The sequence below is a fragment of the Sapajus apella genome, unplaced genomic scaffold (assembly GCF_009761245.1).
Source record: "Sapajus apella isolate SASKATOON/1434 unplaced genomic scaffold, GSC_monkey_1.0 scaffold59, whole genome shotgun sequence".
Classification (NCBI taxonomy): Eukaryota; Metazoa; Chordata; class Mammalia; order Primates; family Cebidae; genus Sapajus; species Sapajus apella.
The window spans coordinates 4,575,508-4,602,653 of NW_022436999.1; the positions used below are offsets into that span (position 1 = coordinate 4,575,508).

The 27,146-nt window shown below is 46.9% G+C and overlaps 1 protein-coding gene and 1 long non-coding RNA gene across 3 annotated transcripts in view; both read right to left on the reverse strand.

The window, feature by feature from the left end:
- Positions 1 to 815: 815 nt before the first annotated feature.
- LOC116528667 lies at positions 816 to 5,394 on the reverse strand. The gene is made up of 2 exons (XR_004259137.1): positions 5,348 to 5,394; positions 816 to 3,476 (listed from the first exon to the last, which is right to left on the reverse strand). It is a non-coding gene; the product is annotated as an uncharacterized LOC116528667 (long non-coding RNA).
- The window catches only part of RAD51B (RAD51 paralog B), a 670,105-nt gene continuing 643,784 nt past the window's right edge, over positions 826 to 27,146 (reverse strand). The window contains exons 11-12 of one of the 2 annotated variants that reach the window (XM_032246050.1): positions 10,002 to 23,693; positions 826 to 5,444 (exon numbers count right to left, since the gene is read on the reverse strand). In XM_032246050.1, the coding sequence (XP_032101941.1) occupies positions 23,677 to 23,693 (17 nt within the window). In that variant the 3' untranslated portion in view covers positions 826 to 5,444; positions 10,002 to 23,676. Of the gene's footprint in view, positions 5,445 to 10,001; positions 23,694 to 27,146 lie in introns of those variants that run through there. The other variant, XM_032246052.1, reaches the window with a different exon arrangement.

Sequence of the window (27,146 nt, forward strand, 5' to 3'; positions counted from 1 at the left end):
GTGGTTTGTCTCCTGTTCTTCCCCGCACCCTAAGTAGCACATAGTAAGTCCTCACTATGTATGTGCTGAATGAACAGTATTAAAGTGGAGATGGGTGCTGGGGGTGAGGAAGAGTTTGTGGGCAGCCCTGAAGAGTTAGAACAAATGTATAGGAAATGATCACAGGATCATGAACTTAGCAAACTTCTACAAGCTTAAGTGTCTAATATGAGGAGTGCCTAAATTATATGTATCAATATGGTTGACTCTCAATTATCCATTCCAGTGGGTAATCTAATAGCCAATAATCTAATCGTTTATAATTTACTTGCCTATAACCCCATAAGTTTTACATGGGGCTTTGGATTATGTTTCTGAATTTGCATCAGAATATAGGGGGCTCTGATGGTTTAGGAATTCACAGTACTTGGAGCATACATATGTCCAATGTCATTACCCTAGTTGCCCATTAAGGATTCGTCTGTGTTCCAATTACAGGTAGAAAAAATACTGTATTATGCTTGGGAGGAAAGTACATTGGTTTTTGTTTTTTAATTTTGTTTTGGAGACAGAACCTCACTCTGTTGCCCAGGCTGGAATGTAATGGCACGATCCTGGCTCACTGCAACCTTTGTCTCCCTCAAGTGATTATTTCGCCTCAGTCTCCTGAGTAGCTGGGATTACAGGCGCACGCCACCACACCTGGCTAATTTTTTTCATATTTTTGTAGAGATGGGGGTTCCATGTTGGCTAGGATGGTCTTGAACTCCTGACTTTGTGATCTGCTCGCCTCGGCCTCCGAAAGTGTGGGGATTACACACACCCAGCCTCATTGGTTTTTTTTTGGCCATAAAAATTGGGGTCCAAACCCCAGCTCTTGCACTTACTAGCTCTGTTTTCACACTACCTGTCCCAGTCTAAACCACTCCCTCAGGCAGGTGCAAAACCAGTCAAAAGCAGAGTTAAGCTCCTTATGAGCTTTCTGTTTTACATCTAGGCAAAGAAACTTTCTCTCTTCTCCTTTTCTTCTCTTTTTCTTTCTGCCTTAAAAGACCTTCCCTTCCAGTTCAGAGGGATGAAGTCAACAAAGTGTTTGTTTTACAGAATCATGCCTGGTTGTGAAAGCTGATAATGTCTAGACAAATCTGCAAGAAAAACACTGTCCTGGGCAATCTAATATGGAAAACGGACTCTGGTCTTTCCCTGGGCTCCACTGGCCCCACCAATGGTACAAATGATGGTGACTTTCTCCATGTTGTACATACATCTGGACATTTGCTCATGCTGCCTTGGGTCAAAGTCTCAAGTTGGAAAATGGATTCATCCTGAGTTCCAAGGCAGGACCAGTCATGTTGTCAGTGGGTAGCTGAGACCCCAGAATTCCCACCTCTTTTTCCTGTCACGAAGTTTATATCTCGAGGGAAAACAGCTGTCCATTCTCAGGCCAGCTGGGACTGAAGCCGGCTGTTCCTTCCAGATGCCAAGAGTCAGATGCACACCCACTCTTTTCTCCTACTCCCTAAGGCCGAAAGTCTCAAACTTTATTGAATTTATTAATAACCTTAGGGACTTGCTAAAAAGCATTTCCCCAGGCTCTACCTCCAGAGAATCTGATTCAGTTCATTCAGATTGGCCAGGAAATCTGCATGTTAAATAACAACCCTGCCGCCCCACCTTATTTCTGATATCTAGGAAATTCCTAGGTAATTGGTCTGAGAATCATACTTTGAGTGACAATAGCTACAGTGGAGGCATCGGTGTGCCCATAAATGTTTAACAACTGGCTCTGGAGGTGGAAACGCCTGGTTTATAGCTTGCTGGTTTCTGTGGTATAAATATTCCCACCTTGGTCGACTCAAGCTACAAATAGGACATCATGATTGTGAAGTTGGGAAAAGGTTTGTGCAATCACTTCTGATAAGCCCATAGTAACTGATTTCAGCACACCCACTGAGTGGAAGTGGCCAGATGCCTTCAAATGCTAGTTCCTAGGCTCTGGCATAGAAAGGCCGCTGTCCAGTCCAGAATGTCACATCTCCGAAGTTTTTCCCCTAAATCCTTCATTTTTTGAATGGTTTGTTTTGGTTACTGGCTCCCAGAGACCGAGGAAGGGGGAAGAGGAGCTCCAGGAAAGAAAATGCAATTCTTGTAGGATGTTGGCCTGAGTTACACTGCTAACCTTGTTCAACCCAGCTTTCAGCAGGGAAGGGGCTTCAAACACCTGCCTCTGCCTTCATTTGATAAGCTTTCTGGTCAACTCACATTAACCTGATCCTGCTGACCTGGAGAAGGATGAAAAGGCTGAGTGTTGGGGACCTGAGGGGATGAAAGGGGATGGGGGAAGCCTGGGGGGGGTGCTCATATGACCCGGGGTCGCCATCGGCTTAAGGCTTCCCCTTTGTCTCCCTGCCCTGGCCCCATGTTTGAAGGTTCTGGTGATTTCCTCCCGCCCCCGACTAGGCAAACAGATGTGGAAAGATCTCCAGTTCCCAGGGCTCAGGACACAACTGCCTGTTGTTTCCCGCCTGCAGACCGGGGCCAGCAGTCACAGGCGGAGCAACTACGCAATCCCTCGCTGAAGAGCTGAGCCCAGTCAGGTGTGGGCGCAAGCCTATTCTGCCTGTCGGGAGTGAGAGGATGTGTAAGCCCAACTGAACAAGAATGGAAAACAATCATGCCACCGCCCTGTCTTGCTCTAAGTCCACTGTGTAGGAATTTGGAGGCACTTTAGCAGAGGCAATGACTTGAGCTCTTTCACGGCAATACAGTGCTCACAGGTGCCATGACCATTTGAACAAACGCAGCCTTCTGGGCCAGCTGCTTCTCTTGTCCTATACTGCAGGTACTGCCAACATGAGAACTTTGCTCACTTCTAGACTGGAGTTGAGGGAACCCTGCTCCTCTAAAAAGGATGTTTTCCTCAGGCCACTGAACTTTCCGGGCTCACTGGATCAAGGCGGTAGAAGAGTTACAAAGGAAGGGGTGTAAGTGTTGGCTTCCCTATGTACCTTAGTTATTCCACACTGATAGTTTCAGAAATGGCTTACAGCCTAGCTTCCTCACCATCCATATACCTGTGACAAGTGGGACAAATAAAAGCGTAAAAATATATCCCTTAAATGAAATGCCTGTCTCATATCTAGTCCATCTACAAGAATAGGCTGATACCTAATGACATGTTTTCTAGTTTATGCACTAAACAGTGGTGATTACAATTGTGCATGAAGACCCGGTACATATACATCTTAGCATAGAGCACATTTACCTGTAAACACTACAAGTAGTAGAATGTCCGCCATCTCCTAAAGCACTGATTCTCCAAGAGAGGTCTGCAATCCCCAGAGATCCCCAAGACCCTATCACAGGTGTCTGCAAGCTCAAAACTATTTTCATAATAATACCAAGATGTTACTTGCCTTCTTCTCTGTGTTGACGTCTGGTTAAAATTGCTGGCGCCGGACTATACTGGCAGTCATGGTATCCTTCACTGCTACAAACTTACAGGGGGGAAAAAAAGCCAGTTTCACTGAAGAATAAAATGAAAGGTTTTTGCTTTACAAAATCATGCCTGATTGTGTAAATTAGACAGTAAAAATTATTACTTTTATGAAACCTAGCCCAAAAGTGTACTCCTTCCTCCCTTTTTTCCTTCCTCCCCGCTCCCTCTCTCCCTGTTTCTTTCTCTTTCTTCTGTGTGATGACTTGGAAAGAAAGTATCAAGTATTTCCGGTGCATCCTGAAGTGTGATGGTCATCTGGAGGAAAAGCACTTGGTCAGTGTCCTGAGCTGTGAGCGGCACCAGCCACCTGCATGGAACACAGTGTTTACCCAAAAGGACCAAATAACGCACGCTAATTCAGATTTGGTAACTTGACAGGCATTTTCTCAAAAATGAACAAACTGAGCTCATGACTTCAAGAAATACAATAATTGACAGTATTTTCTGCCAAAATAGAAATATGAAGCAGAAATTAGAAGTTTTAAAAACCTGTCTCTGCCATAGTGAATGTAACACCTTCCCAGCATTTATAGAGGTTTTTGATGAGATCAGTGGTGATACTAACAAATAAGAACTTTTCGCTTTCATCATGAAATATATCAAATTAGAAAAATCTGCATGACTTAGTGAAGTAATATTTTCCAAATGACCCATGCATAGTATTATAAAATCATGCATAAGCAAAGATCTATTCAGAGTACAAGCCAGACAAATGAATTTTAACATAACAGCATAAAAAGTTCATTGATATAGTTTCAGATTCCACATTGCAACTAACCTTAGTAATCTACTATTGGTTGAGTTTTGGTATAATGTCAAAGAAGAATATTCACAATTATCTGAAAAGACTATTAAAATATTCCTCCCTTTTCCAACAACATATCTATGTGAGGCTGGGTTTCCTTCACGTACTTCAACCAAAACAACATTATCACAGCTGATTGAATGCAGAAGCCGATATGAGAAACCAGCTGTCTTCTATTAAGCCAGACATTCAAGAGATTTGCAAAAATGTGAAACACTGTCACTCTTCTCACTTGGGTTCCTTTTTAAAAACACAGTTATTATATAACAAAATGTTATTTTTAATGTTTAAATGAATTAACAAATATAGGCATTTTAATAAATTACTAAATGTTAATTTATTCATTAATCATGAATAAATATTAAATGAACAAATATTACTTTTCGGTTTTAGTTTTTAATATGGTAAATTATTTAATTATCTATTGCTATATAGCAAAGTGCCCTAAAACAACAGAGGCTTCAGGCAGCAGTAATCATTTGTTATCTCTATGGTTGCTGTGGTTAGGCAATTCAGGAGTGGCTTGGCTAGGCAGTTCGGGGGAGGCAGTCTCTCATGAGGTTGCAGTCATCCGAAGGCTTAACTGAGGCTGGAGGATCTGCCTTCAAGATAGTTCATTTGCAAGTCAGGCCAGTGTTGCTGGCTGTGAACAGGAGGCCCTGGTCCTTCTCCATGTAGGTCTTTCCCTGGTGTACTCAAAACACAGGAACTGCTTTTCTCCAGAGTGAACAAGAGAGGCCAAGTAGGAACAAGTAGTCTCTTTTATAACCTCGCCCCTGAAATCATTTACCATTACTTCTGCCATTTTCTACTTGTCGCACAGACCAGCCCTGAGTCAATGTGGGAAGAGACTACGCAAGGCCATGAATAGTAGGAGATAAGACCTTTGGAGGCTATTCTAGAAGCTGGCTACCACGGGATCTATCAATAGATACAACCCACATAAACCAAGGCTCTTCAGGATCATCAATAACTGTTAAGCATATACAGAAGTCCTTAAAGCCAAAATAATTTAAAGTTGCCCGCCTAAAGAAATTGGTCCAGCTGGGTGGGGTAGCTCATACCTGTAATCCCATCACTTTGGGAGGCCGAGATGGGATGATCACGTGAGGCCAGGAGTTTGAGATGAGCTTTGTTTTAGAGGTGAGTGAGACCCCATCTCTAAAAAAAAAAAAAAAAAAGAAAAAAAAATTAGTCAGGCATGATGGTGCACACCCATAGTCCCAGCTACTTGAGAGGCTGAGGCTTAATCCCAGGAGGTTGAGGCTACAAGTGAGTTGTGATTGCGCCACTGCATGCCAGCCGGGATGATAGAGGGAGACCCTATCTCTCTCTAAAAAAAAAAATTATTGGTCCATATCTCTAAAATGTCTTTGCTGTCTTTGTCCTATTGCTCACAGTTACACCATCATTTAGACAACTTCTTGCCCACTCGCCCTCCACAAGCTTGGACACAGGTCCTTCTAGCTCTGTTTCTTCTGAACTTCAGTATGCTGGAGACTCCTTTATGGGTCTTAACACTCCCCATAACCTTTGTCTGATTTGTACATAGAAAAACATCTCCAAAATTACAAATAAATTATTAAACTAAAGGTCAGTAAGATTACTGGACATAAAATATTTGAAGATAAATTATATTTCAATAAGATACACAAATAACCAGCAAACACATAAGAACTATCTTTAGTTAAACCTGCTCTCTGCAGATTCCAGCCACACCTCCCCAGGAACAGAGGTTTTCCGGGCTAGGTCAGGCCCCCCCACTACCTGCTTTATAGAAGACAGGGAAGAAAATCACTCACTGTCTGTAATTTTATTTAAGAGAGTGCAAGAATGTCGTATTTGAGCCTTTCACTCTTTTTTCTTTGTATTTCTTATCGGAAATGAAAGAAAACAGCCAGTGGAGATAGGATCTCAGGTCTAGAATTCCTAGCAGGTAATTTGGGAGTTGAAAACAAATCTCCCCTGAAATGCATTAAGCAGGTGAAGGGGATTCCAGTTTCAACTCTTAAACCACACCTTATCCTGGCCTGGCAAATAACTTCCTTCCAGCCCCAGGCAAATCCCAACTTCCACCCGCCAAAAGCCTGCAGTTAATAAACGTTTAAACAACAACAAAAACCCCAAGTGGAAAAAGGAAGACTGATTGGAGGCCGAGATACTAGAAGGGTTGCTTGAGAGCACCTCTCAGAGCCACGCCCACAGTCAGTAGGAATGTTTAGCCAGGGAAGCCAGGGCGTGGAGTTGAGGGACCCAAGGCATGGTGTCTTTCAGAGCAACAGAGCAGGGTAAGTATCTGACTTGAATCAAATGACTATTTTTCTTGATCAGATTTGTCCACTTGTATCAATAGAACTTCATACCGCTAACCCTGGTCAAAGCCTTTAAAATGGCCAAAATCTCCAGGTTGCATGATTGAGCCACACAGTATGTCCTGCTTCCCGCCAAGTGCCGCAAGACTGGAGTTTCTGAACCCTGGTCTAGATAAATCAGCTGAGGGTTGGTAAGGAAGTTCTCACGTGTCCAGAGAGAACTGAGAAAAACAAGGATCATGTTATGTTGTGGGAATGTGCTCCGCAGTACTTTTTATTCCCATTTGACATATCAGAAAATGGAGGCTCAGAGAGCTTGAATAACTTGCCACATAGCTAGTCAGCAGCAGAGCAAGGATGGAGATTCACAAGATCAATCACAGTGACTACCCTTTGCTGAGCACCTGTCATGAGACAGGCAAAGCACCTGTGCTTTGTGTGTGTTAACTTGTTCAGTTCTCATGGATTGCTTCCTCTTTTAAAGAAGTGAAACGGTTCAACAGAGCTTCCTGCCACAAGGGAAATCTTCTTCATCTCACTGTCCAATAGGTCACCACCAGCCCATGTTGCTATTGAGCCTCAGTAAATGAAACTGAGGGACCAGATTTTTAAATTTTATTTTACCTAAATTGATTTAAATGTAAACAGCCACATGTGGCTGGCAGCTACTGCACTGACCAGCACAGCTCTAGGAGGTTCAGTAGCTTTTCCAAAAGCCAGCTAAGTGATGGGGTGAGGGTAGCGTTGTGGGGCTGATTGAGCCCAAAATCCACGCATTTCCCCTTTTCTCTCTGCTCCCCTGTGAGGTGACCTGCCTTTTCCAAAGTGAAAGACCCTGGAAGGAAACTGACCAAACAGTAAACAATCAGCCAAAAATTAAGCCAGATCCCCTAAAGGTGGAGTCCGTATTTGGGCCTGCTTCTTCTGAATGTGTCTGGAAGCCCCCATGGGTGGCCAAACAACCCAGCTGGGGGCCTGAGACCCTGCCCCAGTAACTTCCCAGAGCCCACCATGGCCTGCTTGGCTGAGGGTTCTGTGACTCACGGGTTCTAACCCTACAATTTAAACGGTAGCATTTCCTTTTTCTGGGCTTAACACTAATTGGTAGAGAGGTGGTGTGCTCCCAGGCCCAGCCTCACCCTGTCAAAACATGTAGCTCTCAAAGGTTCCTACTGGAGGCACCACCCATGAGGTACAGCTACCATTGCCGTGTGTCTGAATGCCAGTGCTTAACCCACGCTGGCCCCCTGTTGTTCCATGAGCCTCCCTACAGCCTCTGAATGTTCCTCTTTGCTACATCACTCTCCTCCAAAGCCTCCAAGGACATCCTGTGAAGCTCAGAACAAAATCCAAAGTCACCACTTCCATGCTGGCCCCTGCCCCCTGCTCTGACCTCATGTATACCACGGTTGTCCCCTTTGTTCACTCTACTTCAGTTCCTGGCTTCCTTACTGTTCCCCAAACACATCACACTTGTCCCTGTTGCAGGGCTTTGCACTTGCTATTCCTTCTGCTTGAAATCTTTCTGGGTTGAACATTGCTTACTCTCTCTTCATCCAATCTCTGCTCAAATGTCACCTCTTCAGAGAGGTCTTCTTGACCCCACCATGTGTAAAATAGTGCACCCCTCACTGCCACCTCTTACCCTGCTTACTTTTCTCAAAGCACTTATCACTAGTATGTATGTTCGTTGATTTGTTTGCTTACTATCAATCACCCATACTAAGATGCAAACAGGGTAAGAAGGAACAGTGTCCCTTTTTCACCCTGTATTTCCAGTTTCTAGAATAGAGCCTGCCACATGTGTGCTCACTGAATATTTGTTGAGTGAATAAATGAATGCATGCATGCATGACTGCCTGCACAGATTGTGGGGGCCGGGGGCAGAGGCAGGCTCAGGCTGTCTCCCTCTACACAGACCTGCACTTCCATGACTTGGATGCCAAACCATGAGAAACAAAGAGATTTGCCAGTTTAATTTCTTTTGCCCTGGGAAAGTTAAAGATCACAGATAATCCAGAACTCAGTGCCAAGTTCTCTGATTTATAATCGAGGAATTATCCACACAGAGGTAAACAAGAGCAAAGGACTGACAAGCAAACTGTAGGAGGAGAATGATGAGAAACAGACGGAGAGGCCCATGCAATCTGCAGCCTTCAGCTAGCCTGGGTTCCCGCCAGCCCTCACTCAAATTTCAATCCAGAGAATCTCTGCTGATGTTCACTTCCAGATTCCTCTGGGCCACACTGCCAGGTGGCTATTGGGCGCAGGGGTCACTGCAAGTCACCTCTCTACCTGACAATGATATTTTGCACTCATCTTAAAGGCACACCCAAGAGGGCAGGTGTTTCCCAAAGATGCTCCAGGCCCACAAAAGTCACCAGACTTTCCCCAAACCTAGATTTTGGAGGGGAAGTCCTTTCCTTCTTTAATGACAGAAATGTGTCTCTTTTATTCCACCACTAAAAACTTCAAAGAAACAAAATTAGCAGTGCCTAGAAGCATCTGACACATAGGAGGTAGTAAAAACTGAATGAATGAATGAATGAATGAATGAATGATGATATCAACCCAATTTTGATACCAATTTTGGTATCAACCCAAAAGGGGAACAGTGGTCTCATGAAGAATGGGATAGTCAAGCAAATCCTGGACTCCCTATGCCTGCTAGATCACTTTGGATAAGCCCTGAGGCCTCAGTTTCCCTATCTGTAAAATGAAAGCCTGGCCTAGCTGAACTCCAATTTCCCTCCCAGCTCTGACACTCTTTAATTCTCTGAACACACCTTCAGAGCTTCTTTATTGTAGACTAGTTCTTACATGTGTCCTGCTGAGAGCAAGGCCTGCTGGTCTGGCCTTGTTTTTAAGAACCAGAGGTTATTTAATAGCAATTCTCTCAGAATATTTTTCATGTCTTCCATAAAGAAGGTTCTGGAAGGCAGCCATCATCAAAATAGGAAGTAACACCAGGTTGGTGTGTCATTTATCAGATAATACGGGCTTAACCAAAATTCCTGTCACCCCCTATGGTGATTCTGGGAGCTTGACCAGATTTCAGAGGTTTCCTATTCAAAGTGGTGAGAAATCATCTCTGTGGCTTGTGGGATTTGATACCTGTTTCCCTTCTTTCCAGGGCTCAGGGCTGTGGGTGCCAAGTGAAGGCTCCAGTAACCCGTCTCCTCCTCCTGGGGTCTCAGGGCAGCCCTTCCAGCCTCAGAGGAGCGCTCCGTCCAGTAGGCCAAGGGAATGCCCATGCAGGCCCGGATCATTCCTATCTACTTCACATTTCACTTTATGCTGTCTGGAAATCTGACCACTTCTTCCACTCCTAGTAGTCCCAAAGCACTACTCCAGCAGAATTCAGACTCCTTTCCCTTTCCCAACTCTACTCACAGCCTCGACTCACCAGGAAGAGAAAGAGCATCTGACCGAGAGTGGGACCAGGATTCCAGACCGGCTTTAGATGAGCATCTCTCTGGGCCTCAGTGTCCTCGGATGGGCGAGAGGTGGGGACTGGGTGTGGCTGCTTGTCCTGTCCCTTGCAGCTTTATGATTTTCCCCAGCCCAGAACCGGAGCTGGCCCCTCTCCAACAAGGAAGCCATGGTTTGTATGTGACGTAGCGGCTACAAACACAGGGGCATTTTTTTCCTTTTCTTTTTAATGATCCTAGGTACTCTAGGAAGGGACAAACATTTTTATGATCCCAGGAACCAAACAACATAATGAAAATCATGGCAACCATCAGTCCAATAAAACCATGGCAAAAGCCTCCACATTCTCAAAACAAGACCCTGGGAATTTAAAGCTCTCAGAAGCTTTAAGTGGCTCAGGCCTTGCTGAAGGCCTCCGGACGCCAGCTGATGGCTGATGAAAGGATTTTAACGCGCCACTGAAATTCTCTTTTCCTAAATAACCACTTTGAAACCTGTTAATTACAGACACACAACCAGCCCTAGCCCCCCAACAGGACCCAGGGCTTCTACCAGGGAGAGCCGGGCTCCAGAGCTGGCCGCTGCCTTGGCGCTACACACACTTTGTGTTGGGTGACTTTGCTTCAGGAAGAGAATCCAAAGTAATGAAAACCACATGGCCACTCCCCCGCCCCCAGCCTCCTACTTTACCTCCCTTCCCTGGAGACAGAGGCCGGCTCAGTCTAATTTGGTCCAGTGTTTTTGTTTCCTAAAATCTGTCTTGGGCCCTGGGCCATTAATAGGTTGCAGCTGATTTTAATCTACATGAATCAGAGACTTCACTTCTTTAGTTTTAAGGAGATTACAAATTGTGTGTCCCACAAACTCAGGATGGAGGGAAAGGACCTGGGTGGGGAGTGCAGGGTGGGGGAGGCGGAAGATCCTGGAAGGCACAGAAACTGCTCCCCACTCAGCAGCGGGCTTGAAGGAGCCTGGGATCACTCAAAGCTGGGGGAGGAGGGCTAAGGGGAGGTGAGGGTCTTGCAGCTGTGACTCAGTGGCAAGAACACAGAATCTGGCTCTGTATAAACAGAGTTAAAATTGAAGATCTGGACTGGCAGAGGCCTCTACTCACCTATGTTCAACAAATTAATTTCCCGAGTGCTTGTGGGGCACCCCTCACAAGCTAAAGCAGGGGGAGGCAAACCATGGCTGAACTGGTCAAATCCAGCCTGCAGCCTGATGTAAATAAAGTCTTCCTGGAACAGGGCCATGTGCATTTGTTTACGTATTGTCTGTGGCTGCCTTGCAGTTGTGGTAGAGACCCTGTGGCCTGTAAAGCCAAAAATAGTCACTATCTGCCCCTTTTCAGTAAATGTTTGCTGACTCCTGGGCTAGAGAACTATCTGAAATCTTACTAGGCAGGAATTCGACTTACAAGCCTGTTAACAAGTGACAGATTTAGGATTTACTCCATGCCCACCCCATACCAAAGTCTTGGTTCCTTCCTTCCAAACATCCCTCTTCAGGAAAGTATCTTCATGCTTATTTGAGCAATGACAATAGAACGGAAGGCCCACACCATGCCACTCAGCTAAGCTTCCAAGTACTGGCCCTGACAGCCCTACACTCCCATTTCACAGATGAAGAAACAGAGTCACTGAGATAAAGCAACTCACTAAAGTTCTCTCACGGAACAGCATAGTTAGAAAGAGCTGGGCCTCTGAGTCATGGCATGGTCCTTTGTCCATGGGATGTAATGAAGGGAGCTGGGGAGCTTTAACATAGCAAGGCTCCCTTACGTGTGCCACACAGCCACTTGACAACCGAGTGAGGGGCTCAGGGAAGTGTGTCTTCACTTCCAAGGTGAAAAACAGTACTATCAGGAAGTAGGGATGAGAATCAGATAAGCCGGACTACACTCACCCCTTGAAAACCCCCTTTATCCAGACCCAGTGGCTAGTGAAGCCCAGGCCATCTGGCCCTAGGCAGGCCTCCACTCAATCAGGACCCGGGGCCCCCTCTTCTCCCAGTGTGCCTCTAAGACAGCTCTTGCCTTTCAGGCGCTTCTAGGCTAGTGGGGCCGAGACAAGGAAGGAGAGGATGATGACTGCATGACAGGCACAGTGATATAGAGGCACATGTGGTGCTTCAGGAAGACAAAGCAGGGTCACCTTGCCCTTCCCTAAAAGCCAACCCTTTGTAGAGAACCCTGGGTGAAGAACCTCCAATGCAAATGCTATTCACTAGTAAGCAGGCACCCTCACTTCCAAGGCTTTCAGGGGCTAAATAAACTTTGGGGTCATTCTGGGGACAGGCAGGGAAGCCAGAGAAACTGGTACCCTCCGAAGGACGAGACTGGCAGGTAAACTGATGACACCAAGGAAGCTGCTGTCTTGAAGCAGTAGGAGCTCTCCCCACGGGAACCATTTCCTGGAGGACCAGGCCTGGGGTGGAGACCTTTCCAGCCAAGGTAGGATGTCACCCCAGGCTGCGATCTCAGTGGTCTGGAACCCCCCTGAAGGCTGGTTATGTCTGGGCCTTGAACAGAATCGCAGACCAGCAGCGTGCCGTGCTGGCTTACACAGAATGTTGACTCTGAAAAGGTCTCTGGCTAACAGGAGCTGAAAGTTCCTATAAGGGATAGCAAGTGGCCTGTACCTCACTGTCTCTATTTCCATTGCTGCCCTGAAATCCCCTTTCCTTGGTAAGCTTCTCCTTGAATTTTAGGCAGTACCTCAACACGGTTTCAGAATTCATCGAGGAGCCATGGGTCCCAGTTTTTAGAGTTTTGCTTTGTTCAGAGGTCTCCAAATGACTAGAGGTTTTGAATTGCCAGAGGGTAGCAGAGGACTCCAACTGAGCAGGGACCAAGTATAAAGCAAACTGCCATCACCCTCAGCAACTGAAGCCCTGCACTGGACCAAGGCAAAGCCTGGGAAACGACCCCATCAGCATCTTTGGGTCCCCTCATCATGGGGACTCTGCTCAGAAATAGTCTTCAGCAGCGTTAAGCCCTTGGCCAGATGGAGAACATGGCACAGCACCTCTGGCTTCTGCCTCCCAGGGAGCCTCCAGTGCATCCCCTGGTACCCTCTGCTTCTGACAGCACAGGGTTGCGGGTGTAAACCTCAAAGCTCTATTTTGTCTAGATTTGGTTTCCAGGTGGATTCAGGCTTTCTATTCCATGGAACCCAACAGCCAGGAGATTTTGCCATTGCTTCCTTAAGTCAAGACTGGAAGAAGGGCAGAGGCTCATAACTATCCCACAAATGTGAACCGTGGACCAAAGTGGGTGTTCAGGACAGCTGACTGGACAAGGTCCCGAGCTATGCTGAGGAGTGACGCTGGCACTTTGTAATGCAGTGGAATGAAACATACCACGGTGAATTAGCAGTCACTGAGTGTCTATTGTGAGCTGCTCACCATTTGGATGAACAAACTGGCAAGGAGACTCTGAGGCAGTCACGTGCCCAGGAGTTTGTTTAGAGAGCGCAGTTTCTTCCCATATCGAGGTGTGCAGAATTTTCACTTGCAGGTGTGTAATCACGAGTTTGGGTCAAACTCCTCAACTTTCCTACAGAATGCCACTCCTAGGACCCTCTGCAATCTGAAGCCCTCACACAAAGAACAGAGGATTTATGTCAAACTCTACCCTTCTGCGCTACCAAACAAAGCTGAGTCAGAATAAAGCTAAGAGCAAAAGCTCATAAACACTTCCTGGGGCTGGGCTCACAAACTAAAGCTTAAAGCAGAGCCAGCTAGATGCATTTCAAACCCATGAACACACACAAGGGCACCCGAGCTGCCACTGGCCCGTGCAGATTAGGTGCTGAAACGGCACTGCAGCAATGAAGGAAGGCGTCATTCCAAAATCAGAGCTCTGCTTTGTCTCCCCTCTGAACATATATTGGCAGAATTATGGATTAATGTTGAAAATTGATTTCATTTGTACTTCACGGGCACCTGGGCGTGATGCCCACACTCCTTCCCCAGCCCCTCTGCAAACGCACTCGCCCTCAACTCACCCCGGAGACCTGGAGCTTTTGCTACCAATCACATTTTGTGTCCTGTATAAACAAGGCCTGGTAAACTAGCACAGGAAATGAACTTCACAAGCACTGAATGTGTACCCACCTGTGGTATGGGGAGTTGCCAGATTTTTTTCTAACTGAGATTGTTCACAGAATCTCGAAACTTTCTTTCGGCTTCCTCCTCTGCACACTGGAGTGTGGGCACCTGCCAGGCATGCACACATACCCAAGCACAAAATTTCCCTCAATTTCCCCCAAGACATATCAGCAGTGAGATTTGCCCATACATACATGGGGACACGGCCGTTCCCAAACCTTCTCTTTTGTCTGCCCACCCACATTTCGATATATAAACAAGAGCACCTAGGTGTGCTGGGGCTGTCCCTCCCCACCTTGGATCCGCGCAGATCTTGTGCCTGCTCAGCACAGTCCAGCACACAGGAGCTGGGGAGCCAAGGATGTTTATATTCCCATGTGTGCACCGGCGTGCACGCACACATGCCCGCGCACACACAGCCACATTCCAGCTGGGCCCAGCACAGCTGTGACAGGCCTGGGTCTGTTTGCTATTGTTTTCCTTTGCTTCTAACAGGCATTCATGCAACAGAGAGGAGGTCATGAGAGGTTTCCACCCCATTTTGTAGCATTTACCTCAAGTCTGAGTGCTGGGAAGGTGGCTTTTGAGAGTGAGGTATGGGCGGCAGGGTGGAAAGCAGAGATAAAGGCATCCCTTCCCATCTCCTGCCTGAGCTTCACCCGCTAATGGGCACTGTTCGGGATTGTTCGGAGCCTTCTTTCTGTGTCACCCTGTCTGAAACCTGGCTGGGAGAACGGAGGCTCAGCTAAAGAATCTGTGCAAGTTGTCTCAAAGTTCTGCTTTGTCACCTCTTATTACTACAGCTGTTCTAGGCCCAGCCTGCTTGAGGACAAACTGTGTCCCGAGAGCCTGCGTGGGAAGCCCCAGCTACATAAGCAAAGACAAATTTGGGCAGAAACTGAAGGAGATAAAAATGGGCCCCAAGTGGCCACTATTTCTCTAGGAATTTTGGCCCACAAGAAAAGCTGGTATATAAAGAAGTCCCCACCCGACCCTCAACAGCAGTGAATGTTCTAATGATTCCCTTAGCAGTACATATGCAAAGTGGACACTGCCTTTGCATTGACAGTAAGATTGGCTAATCTGCAAGCTCATTTGCTATTTCTAAGAGCCAGATGGGACTTAATGCATCTAAGACATTAACAAACCCAGGGTTCTTACCATGTGGATCTGGACAGAGAGAATGTCTCTGTTGCATCACTCACACACCACAGTTCCCTCATAGTGTACACCCCGGGGCGGTGTACACTATGAGGGAACTGTGGTGTGTGACAGATTTCTCATTGTGCCTCACAGAACTGTAGCAAGGGACTGGCTAGAAATACATGTAGTTAGTCTGCAGCTATCGCTTGCAAATTCGATCCCACTCACCTCCCTGGTCCTTTCTTCAAATAAAATCTTACTAGAAAGCCCAGTGTACAGAGTTGATCCAAACAGTCTCTCTGGTTACAGGGAGAAGTTAGTTGTGTGTGTGCGGGGATGGGGTGTCACCATCTGCTCCTGATCCATCCTCGTGCTCCCCCATCTATACTTCAGGGACTCTCTGAGGGGGTCCTTGGATCCCAGGTTGAAAACCGTGATCACAATGCAGGCCTTTTCTTTTAACAGTTGTCAAACTTTGTATCCAGGAAAACACATAATGACAAGGAGCTGCTAGAAGTTTGACAGCCTTTCAAATTAGCCTGAGTTTTATATACTGTTGATTTCAGCTGCTGCCCATGTTTGGCGTGGCATTCACAGTTATGGACCCCTTGCTGAAACTCCCTGTTCTCTTGCAGGTCCGCAGTTCAAAAATTGGGCATAACTGTACAGAAATTAAGAATAAGAAATGAGACTGGAGTCCCAGATGGAGCCACACCTCCAAGTGTGGAGACTGAGCGCCAGTGTCTAGTGAAGAAATTTGTGCTTAAATAGTATTTGGCGATGGAGAGCCATTAAAAAGCCATATGCTATTATTACTATTAATTCTTTTTTAGGCTGGGAAATGATTGAAAACGAACTAGCAAAACAAAAGATTACTCCTTTGCAATTTAAGTTCCCTTTCCCATCTCTAGCTGTCTGAGCCTCCACATCCCGGCCCCAGAGTCCACTGGGAGAGTTTCCCTCCTGAGAGTCACAATGGGCCCAGCCCAGATGCCTTTCTCCACCCTTCATGATCGGAGGCACCAATTGGTGTGGCCTTACCTAAAGTGAGTGGCCAAGCTCAGCCTTCGGCACCCTTGTGACTGTGAGCAAACTCACTGATGTACACAAATGAACACATGCCTAAATTAAAGAATGTGCAGATGGGTGAACAAAGCGGGGATTTATATGGTGTGCCGGCCAAAATGGAGACCTAATTCCTTGGTTTTGCCTACCTTCTTTCCTGGACCTTCAGATCCCCCTATCCCCAAATATCTCAATGAAGTCCTTGGTTTCAGCTGCGGAGTCAAGAAGTACAACTGGAGGTAGCATGGAATGCTGGCTTGGAGAAGGAGTCATTGCTCCAGATCCAGCTCTGTACCCTGCTTGCCTTGGGGAGAACTCCTGAAGCTTTTGGTACTGGAATGTGTCCATACCTAAAATGAAAGGTGCTATTAACGTGCATCTACCAACTTCAGAAGGGACCGTGGGGATGAAGATATAATTAAAGCCTGTGAAGACTTTGTGCTTCCTGATGAAAGATAACACCACCACCATGAAGTTTTATTATCTACCGACTCTGTTTTTAAAATGGTTCCAATTCCTTTCTGTTTTTCCTTTTTGGGGTCTGAATAAACTTTATTAGCTATTAATTTCAAAAAAAAAAAAGGTCTCCTTGTACCTCAGAGCATGATTTTATTTAGCATCTTTGAGAATTTCTTTCCATATCCCAGACCCTCAAAGGATTCCTCTTGGTCAGGGTGGAAGAGGCCTGCGTGTGTTCAGCTGCTGAGTTCAGTTCAATTTAATAAACGTTTATGGAACATCTACTAACATCTTCTCAGCCCTGAGAGGCAGGGAAGGGCTGAAATGAGTAGGAAAGGTTGTGAACTTTGGAGCCAGGCTGCCTGAGGGTTGAATTCCAGCTCAACACTTCCATATGGGTCCACTTCCATAGGAAGAGGCTCAGTCACCTCTCTGAATCTCTGTTTGTCAACTGTAAAATGGAGATAACCCCATTCATCTCCTAGGGTAAAGTAATAAAGAGATAGAAATCTATTGAGTGGTGGGTAGGCGCTCAGTGAGGCCTTGCCGCCTTCTCTCTAGCATCAGCCTCTGGAGGAGGGGGAAGAGAGATGCCTCTTTCTCGGCAATGTTTCTCCTCCCTGAGGCCCTCTGTCTACTTCTAAAGACTTGTCCATCATTTTGGAAAGAATGTTAGCCGGTTAAACCAGTGGTTCTGAAATGTTCTCATGTCAATTTCCCCTGTGCTCTGGGCGACCCATCTCCTTCATACACACCCTCCTCCACCAAAGTACCTGCAAAGCCTCCCCATCATTACGTCCTCCACCCTCCCTCCAAACCCATTCCCAAGGAGGAGAGAAGAGCTTTCCTATTCTTTTGAGACAGTGAGCAGTGCAGTGGAAGTGGTTTTGCTGTCTGTCTCTAAACTGCAGGGTCCATGAAGTGTCAGTCCTCCAAAGGAGGCTTCAGGCCACAGGGAGGAGAGGTGAGCCCAGGCAGGGTGGGCTGAGGCTGTCCCAGAGGGACCCGTCCAGGCAGAACCAACACTGCCTTCCAAGGTGCCATCGCAGGGGCCCACCTCACCCTGGATCTAGCCTGAAAGATGCCCCCCAGAATGTTCCCTGGCAGATACGGCTGTCCTGTCAGAGAGAACCATGATAAAGGAGTCCATACGGGATCCTCTCCTTTTCTAAATGAGGATTCTTGTCTCCCGGGTTCCCAGGGAGGAGAGCGGATGCAAAGGGGCCCTTGAATAGGCACCGCAGAGGCCAAACACACTTTAAATTAAGCTTCCGATGCTTAGAAGGGGCCACGGCTTCCCACAAATCCCCTGGTGCACGGAGCTTTGAGGCAGAGTGTTCAGTCCGTTTGTTCTTTTAGAAGTGAGCCTTGGAAGTCAGGAGTTATTTGTTTCCGAAAGGTAGGCGCTCATCAGGTGGGTGGTCTTTGCATTTTTTGTGTGCTTTGATTCCCTCCCTTTTCTTTTCAGGACTATTGAGGGGTTTATTTTTCCCTCTCCCAGCAGTGCTCAGGGGTTTGGCTGCAATGTGCATCTGTGCTGGGTTTTCCCACAGGGCCCTGCAAAGGCAGCCCTCTTGCCTTCAGAAAGTCCCGGGCAGCCCGGGGGGGTAGCTGGATTTGCAGCTGTGCGACCCCTCCCTTCTGCAGTAGGCTTTGATCAGTTTTCGTGGGGGCTGCGTGCAGCCTGACCTCCCATCTCCAGCGTCTCTCAGGTGGAAAGTTCTGTTCAGCCTGTCTGTGGCTTCAAAGGCCCTCCCTCCTTCAGGCTGGGATGAGACTGATAATGGCTCTCATTTTGTTGTCTGATCTCCCAGCAGCCCACATCTTCCCATTGACAGGCTTTTGCTTATTTGGTTGGGCTGCTTTGGCCAAACTCAAACCACCTTTCTGGTTGAGGAAGCACATTGACGTACTCTCCCATGGAGGCTCCTTTGATGGCTCAGACATGGCCTTCCAGCCCAAACAAAGGTGACCAGGCTGCAGCAGCCAGGCACCTGGCGAATCAGAGACTGGGCATTGAGCAGGGCAGATGTCTCTCCGTGAGGGCAGAGAGCTGCGTGAGCCCGCAAGTCTGTGAAGAGGAACGTTCGGCTCCGCCCTTTCTACCTTTGAAGCCTGGGGCAGCCCAGTGCTTTCTGCTCTAGTTCCTTGCAGGAATCCAGCCGTGATGGCCGATGTCACACATCACCCTATGCCTGTGCCCGAACCTGGACTGGACATAGGCAAGCCCAAAAGCCCTGATGTTGACATTTCCCAAGAACTTGAGCCATTGACTGTCTTCAGAAGTGGGCACCCGGCCAGCTGAGCTTGGGGAGTTCCTGGTCTGGCCCATTATTTCCAACAGTTGTGGCCTGACAGCCTTAGTTCTCAGGCCAAGGGGCTAACAACAGCAACCTCAGTTGCTCCAGGGCCTACTTCTGGCTCTGGCCCCAAAGTGCCGCTGACTCTGTGCGTGGGCCTTCCAGCCTCCACGATGTGTGTAAAAGGACAGGGCTGCACATCCAAAGTAGCCATTGGCGAGTTTGTGCAGGGGCTGCTGCCTCGCCAAAGGTTCACGGGGCCTGGGCCTCGGTGCGTCGCTCCCCATGATGTGGATGGGGTTAGGCTGCATGTTGCCCTTTGGTTTCCTCATATTTAAAATAAGGGTGGCCAAGGGCAACAGGAGCGGTCAGGAGAGCATCCTTCTTCCTCGGTCTGATAGCACAGTCTCTTCCTTCCTTTTGATCATACTCAAAACAACTTCAATAGAACAATAAGTCTGGGAGGAGCCAGAGGGGGATTTATTATGCTGTTGTGCTGTGGCAGAGCCTTGCCTGACTTTATCTTGCACTGAGGTCTGCATGGGAGGAAATCTGCAGGCCTGTGGACTGTCTCCCCGAAGCTGAACTCCCTCCAACCTGGAATCTGGGAGGGCAGAGGAGACGCTGCCATGTTGGCCACACCCCAGGGTGAACCATGGCAAAAGGGAGACCAACCCAGATCTCCCAAAAATCTGAAAACATGACTGTGAGAGGCACAGGGACCCTAAACAGTCAGAGCCCACCTGGGTTTAGCCCTGTAAGAGGAGACTCCAGAAACTGTGAGTTTGCCCCAGGACAGGCGCTCATGAGAGTTTTCTTAACAGCCGGTGTCCTCTCTTCCCATTCCAGCAGGAGAGGGAGTTGTGTTGGGAGGTGCCCTTTATTTGTGGCAATGCGGGGAAAGCTTAGCAGTGGACTGTCAGCTTCTCATACCAGAGAGATCATGTGGTAGGGGGTTCTCTTTTCCCAAGGGAAAAAGCTCCCAAGGGCTGAGAGCCAAGAAAGGACCTCAGAGCCTTGGTGCTGAGAGAAAGTTGATTGGCCCCAGTTTTGACTTTATCTCCCCCTGAATGCAAATGTTTTGACATCCATCTGCTGTTAGCAGGATCCACCAGGTCACCTCAGCAACCTTCACCTCAATCGACCCCGTAACTCCAACCCTCACTGACAAAAAGAAACGCTAATGCCAGTGCTGCTAGTAAAATGCATACATAAATAAATACATCCTTTCTCATCCAGCAGTTGAGTGCTACAGGATGCTGGCCTGACCATCTCTGTGGGGCTAGAACCTTTTGTAATAGTGTGGATCAAGCACAGGCAAACCTGGGGTCAAGGTCTGGTTCCAGTAGCATTTGCCAAATGACCTTGAGCAGATTACATGATCTCCTAGAGCCTCAGTTTCCTCCTCATCTGTAAGAGGGCGATGAGTATAGCAACCACATCAGATTGTTTAGAGGATTAAATGATATAATACATGTGACATACCTAGCACATGTTAAACATTCTATAGAATGTGCTCATTATTATTGCCACCATATCAAATAGATGTGAGGATCTGATCGAACTTCCTTGGTCCTGAGTAGTGTCAAACCGTGAGCCCCGATCTCTGCCATGAGCAGTTAACGCATGAGGAATGCAAGAGGAAAGAGGCTCCGCAGTACAATGTTTAGCTCACCTCAGACCCTGGCAGCAAATCCAGGGGATGAATTCTGTTTTCTAGATGACCAGATTTTCTCTCTCCAGTCATTTCATCTCGCTGGGCAGCCTCACTGCATTAGTTTTCTAGGGCTGCAGCAACAATCTGTCATAAACAGAGTGGCCTAAAACGACAGACATTTATTCTCTACAGTCCTAGTGGCCAGAAGCCCCACATCAAGATGTCTGCAGGGCCATGCTCCCTATGAAGGCTCTCGGGGAGACTTCTTCCTCGCCTCTTCCAGTTTCCGGTGACTCCAGGTGTTCCTGGGCTTGGGGCTGCTTAACTCCAGTCTCTGCCTCTCCATGGTCACACTGCCTCCTCCTCTTTGGGTCTTTCCCCCTCCGTGTCTCTCCAGGACCCTTGTCATTAGATTTAGGGCCAACCTGGGTAGTCCAGGATGATCTTATCTCAATATCCTTAATTAATTCTGCAAAGGCCCTTCATACAAATAAGGCCACATTTACACATTCTGGGTGTTGGGGCATGGACATAGATTTTTGGGAGCCACTATTCAACCTACTGCATCCACTAATCCTGCAAAATAGCTCGTTTGATTATGACCTGGGGCTGGTGAGGGGCCCACTCCTCTCCATGGTAGTATCACTGGTTCTCTGCTTAGTCTCAAGGAGGGGTTATGAACTAACACCTTCAAAGAAAAGAAAAATCTAGCTCTTCAGTTTTTACTCATTGGCAGCAAGTGAAAACAAGTTCTTTCCACTTAGTGAAAAGCAGGCACCCACTACATCCAATGGAGGACTCAAATTCAAGCTGAGTCCCAGGGCTTCCTGTTCTCAGCTGGAGATGTTGGGATTTCAAAGCCCATTGTGCCCCTTAGGCTTATGAGTGCAAAAACTCACGTGTGATGAGCTCCCTTCTGGCAAAGTCCCACAGGAAGCATTCATTCTCTCAGGGCTCAAACCCTTCACCTTCTCCTCTTCTTGTCAACCTCCAGAGGCCCCAGACTCACTGAAAAGGGGGCACAACTCCTGTCTTGTCTCAAAGGCCTCCCCTGGCCTTGCTCTCTGACCCCTGTTGTCTGTTTCCTCCTTCAGCCCCTTATTCAACCATAAAGATCCATATCTAATAGGAAAGACATTTCCCAGGGGTTCCCAGTCCCCTGTCAGGAAGGGCTTTCCTCCAAAATTGCTGACAGTTATACTACCAGACTGCAAGGGAAGACAGATCCTAATACAGTGTGTTTTTTGTCCTTCCAATCAAATCATACTAATATATAAATTTAGTATAGGGCTCAGCTTCTTCCAGGTGGTTTTAAGAAAAAAGCCAGTGTTATGCCCTTTCCCTGTGATGAGTCTAATTGCATGGGGCTCAGGTAGTGGCCCTGCTTTACCCCTCAACAGCGTCTATGAATAACTTTGTGTTTGTAGGTTTCTTTTTAAAGGTGTTCCTCCTATTTCTGGCTCACAGATGTTGACGAGTAGCATGTGTAGAGTTCAGTCTGGGATTCTGAACACAAATCTGGGATTCTAACACTAGATCACATATTCACAGAGTCCCTCACCACTGGAACCTGGCTAGGGTTGGGAAAGTCACCATAACCCTACAGTCCTGTGGAAAGGGTACAGTAGTGGGGACTAACTGGAAAGAAGTGAAAACAAGACAAAGTAGCCAGTGGAATTCCGGTCTGCCTCTTGCTTAGCCATGGAGAGCGCAGCAAGGTGATGGGTGATGTCCACTGCTCTCTGAACCATCCTTCAACTTATATGCTGAGGGCTCCATTTTCTCCCCTTTCTCTGCCTGCAGGTTTGTACAAAATTTGTGTCTTCACATGGAGACTATGAGTTTTGTGTGCATGGAACACAGCCCTCTTAGAAGGGTCTTGTGCCACTTTAAAACGTGACTCCCCAAAAATCTCACCTGTGCTCATACATTGCTGATGGAAATACAAAATGGTTCAGCCTTGTGGAGAATAGCATTGCAGTTCTTCAAAAAGTTAAACACAGAATCACCATATGACTAGTAAATCTGCTCCTAGGTACATACCTAAAAACATTGAAAACAAGTATTCAAATAAATACGTGTGTACACAAGTTCATAGCAGCACAATATTCACAATAGTTGAAGGGTGGAACAGCCCAAATGACCACTGATGGATGAATGAATAAAATGCAGTATATCCTGATGGTGGAATATTATTCCGCCATAAAACAGAATGCATGCTACAACATGGAGGAGCCTTGAAAACATACTAGTGAAAGAGGCCAGACACAAAAGGTCACATACTATATGATTCCATTTATATGAAATATCCAGAATAGGTAAATCCAGTGACAAGGCAGATTGGCAGGTTTTCAGGAGCTGGGAGGAGGGGGAAATGGGGAACATTTGCGTCATGGTTATGGGTCTTGCTTTTGGGGTGATGAAAACATTTGTGACTAGACAGAGCTGCTGGTTGCACATCATGATGAAATCTACTTGCCATGGAATTGTTTCCTTAAAAGTGGTTAATTTCGTCTTATATAAATTTCACCTCCACAAAAATGAAATGTTTTAAAAAGAGGGAGTTAAAAAAAAACATACCTGTGTGTTCCACACACACAACCCAACCCCGGCTCTCGTTCCCATTTCCTGTTCCCTTCCTGGTTAGACCTGTGTGCCCATTGTTGGTGCCATGGTTTCAGATCAGCGTATGGTGCAGATTACTGTTGGGCTTGTCTTGATCCCACTTCTGAGACACATCCTCTAAAATTCCATGACTAAAGCTGAGTCTACACGTAGCAAACAAACGTTTAGCAAAGAACAATGGGTGTGGGTGAGAACACCTTCACCACCAGACTGTTTCCCAACATTTTGCTCTGTGGCGGTAAAGCGGATTTTTCTCAGCAAGATGAACAGGTTTGCACATTTTTCTGTCTCTAGGAATTTCCACAGGCTGCAAGAAGAAAAAGAACACAAGTGTCACGATACCTAGAAAAAGATGTTCAAGGCTTGCATAAAACCCACTGAGGCTAAAACTGCTGTTTATTGAAGTTATCGGGGGAAAAATATTCATGCCCCCATTCTATTTGTTCCAACCTCATTTGAACAGTTGAGACAGAACTTGTAATTTTGTGTTTCCAGAACAAGAAGATTTGGAACTTCAAAGAGAAAAATGCCCATAGGGAGAACTGAGGACATGGAGACATCCTACGTTAACTAGGGTGGAAAGTTACAGTCTGTTGATGGAACTGTCATTCACTCGTGCACTTGAACCCTTGAAGTCATTCATGATGGTGGAAATCAACTTCTTCTGAACTCCTGTTTATGTTGATATTTTTATCTCCTTCCATGGATCACAAATGTTCTGAATGGAATTCGTTCATTCACTGCATATGGTCCTGCCATGTGCCAGCAGGCAATGGGCCAGGCCACTGGCTGGAGAAGACCCTGCCCCTACCTTGCTGCATAAGCACCTCAGTGAAAAAGCAATGCAGACACACCAGGAACATCACAACCATATGGCAGGTGCTCAGACAGAGGTATCAGACCATGGTAGCACCCAGGAGTCACTGCCTCTAGGCCCTGTCAGAGTTGGGGACAGTGGACCCCAGAGTTAAAGGAAGATGGTGACAGGAGATCAGCGTTGCAGGCAAGTAAGCATAGCATCCACATCAGCCCAGAGGCATGGACACAGGTGGCATATCTGGTGAACATCGCTGCAGAGGGGAGACGGGAGGCTGTCCGGGCAAGTTGGGGCCAGGCTGAGAAAGGCCTTCCATTTGACCCATTTTTTTCTGCTGACTTTTTTCTTTTCATAGGAACGATCACCAAATATTTGTCATACATCATTTTCCTTCATTTTCTCAATAGCCCCCCTTTACCAATGAATACACTGAAGTTCCAAAAGCTAAAGTAATTCCAAAGAGGGATGCACCCATCACCGCTTGTCAATGACTGAGTGGTTGCAGCTGGGGAAGCCAGGATGGGAGGATGGGACCAGAAGAACAAAAGCAGCTTTAACTGCATCAGTAACATTTCATTTCTTAAGCTGGGTATGGGTACATGGATGCTCTTTGTGCCTTTTTGTTTGTGTGAAATTTTCATAATGATTCTTCAAGCCACTGGAGTTGTGCATTAGGGTAGCATCTTTGCTTGAAAGGAGGCAGTGTCTGAGGCTGAGGGTCCCTTGAGAACACAGGGGCTGCCCTTAGTGTCCAAATGCTTTATGGGTTTTTCACTGTGGTCAGAGGTAAGTCACTATTTATTCCAGCTAGTTGAGGCCTCAGAGCTGACACTTCTACAGAAAAGGCAAGACAGACAGGTTTGACCCTCCTGGTTCCCTTGGGCGGAACTGAAAGTTTCCCATCTAGGGGCTTATGAGCAGAGAGGAAGGGGTCTCAGCTCCACAGCTGTCCTCAGTTACCGCTTCTACACGGCTTGACTGCCTGTGCTCCAAGTTCCTTTTCAAGCGCATTTCCCTTTAGTTAACACTGTTTGCTTCCTCTGCCAGAGCATCCTGCCCCGTCCAGTGTAGCCCAGAGAAGGAGACCCAGCCCCCTGCCTTCCTGGCATGCAGAGCTTAAAACAAGAGCTCTTTGCCATCAGACATCCTTACCACTTCCAGCTATTGAGTGTAATCAGGTGTGCCAGGATCTGATTTCAAAGCCAAAAGCAAAGGGACATGGAGGAATCCTCTCTCTCAGTTGTGCCAGTGGAAGACAAAGGGGTCTAAACAAACAGGATGCACTGAGAGCTGTGGAGAGCACTCCCCAGCAAGTGGGGCGGGCGGGATGCAGGGTGGGAATAGTTGGCCTGTAAGCCTGGGCGTTGGCATGTGATGCAGTCCTGCCCAAGAGAAGCAAGGCAGGGCATGAACAGATGCTGATTCATCTGACAGCCTATCTGGAAGGTTCCTGATAGACAGTCATGCTCTTCCACGGCCCAGAGAGTCATATAATCCCCACCCGACTAGAAGAACCCAACTCTGGCCGTTCACCTTGCAGAGAATGCTGACATTTCTAGAAATCAGAGAAAACCCACTATGCCTTGTAGGGCAGATGAGTAGTACTAAGGAATCTGCAAGCAAGTTAGAACTGATGCATTGTAAAGGTGGAGAAGACCCACTAGTTGCACCCCAATGTCTGGGTCCTGGTAGATCCATTTATTTCTGTCCCTGTTTCCATCTCTTATCCCATACTCTGCTTGCTGGGCTTGGGAACTTACATCTAGTAAACTCTCCTGATCATTAACTGGATAAAAAGTTGAAAGTCATTCCATAGAACAGTATCCTTATTGGAAGGCTATAAGCCGAGGGAAAATTTCAGTATTTCCTTTCTGCTTCCCATTGCCCCCATTTTTATACGGCAGGAATCAGAGATGAAAACAAATGTTGTATCACACCCAACTTGAAGGCAAAGATCATCAAAGGCAACAAGACTAGGAAGCAGCTTACAGTGGGAAGAGGGTGCCCATCTAGACTGACCCCTCACTGATTGTGAAATTCAGTGGTGTTTGCCCCAGTTCACCTTTTTTCAGAGATAGCCTTGCTGGTGCTTTTAACCAGGAGGGCTTGGAGTATTGGCCACAGGCACCTCTGGCTGTTACAGTGCCTGGGGTGAATGCTCCTGGCATTTTCTGGATGAGGCTAGAAGTGCAAATGTCCTCCAGTACATAGGACAGTCTTACACAACCGAAGAACTACCCAATCTTTTTCTAACAGAGCAGTACTGATGAAATTGGTCTTTTCTTTTCTTTTCTTTTTTGAGATGGAGTCTCACTCTGTTGCCCAGGCTGGAATCCAATGGCGTGTGACCTTGGCTCACTACAACCTCCACCTCCCAGGCTCAAGGGATATTCCTTCCTCAGTCTCCCAAGCAGCTGGGATTACTGGCACGTGCCACCATGCCCAGAAAAATTTTTTTTTTTTTGTATTTTTAGTAGAGACAGGGGTTTTACCATGTTGGCCAGGCTGTTCTCAAACTCCTGACTTCAAGTGATCTGCCTGCCTCAGCCTCTCATAGGGCTGGGATTACAGGTGTGAACCACTGCGCCCAGCCGGAATTGGTCATTTCTGACACTCAGATGAACCCTGAGCTCCTCCAACCTGGAGCTTTTGAACTTTTCTATAGCGAGTCTCTGAAAAGAATCCAATTCTAAAGGCCACTGTTGGTTCTAGATGAAATAAAAAGCACACAGAAAATGAAAACCTGCCTGACATCTATAGTTCATCAATTGCCTTTAAAGGAAACTCTTACACAAACTCAGAAATTCCCAAGAGAAATTCTAACTTGGCATAAAGCATTGAGAGATTTATGGAGATGCTTCTTCCATAAAGAAGACTTCTGGGAGCCGGAGACTTGGAGGCTGCCCCTTGGCTTCTATAAAATAGGTCTGGCACATACATTAG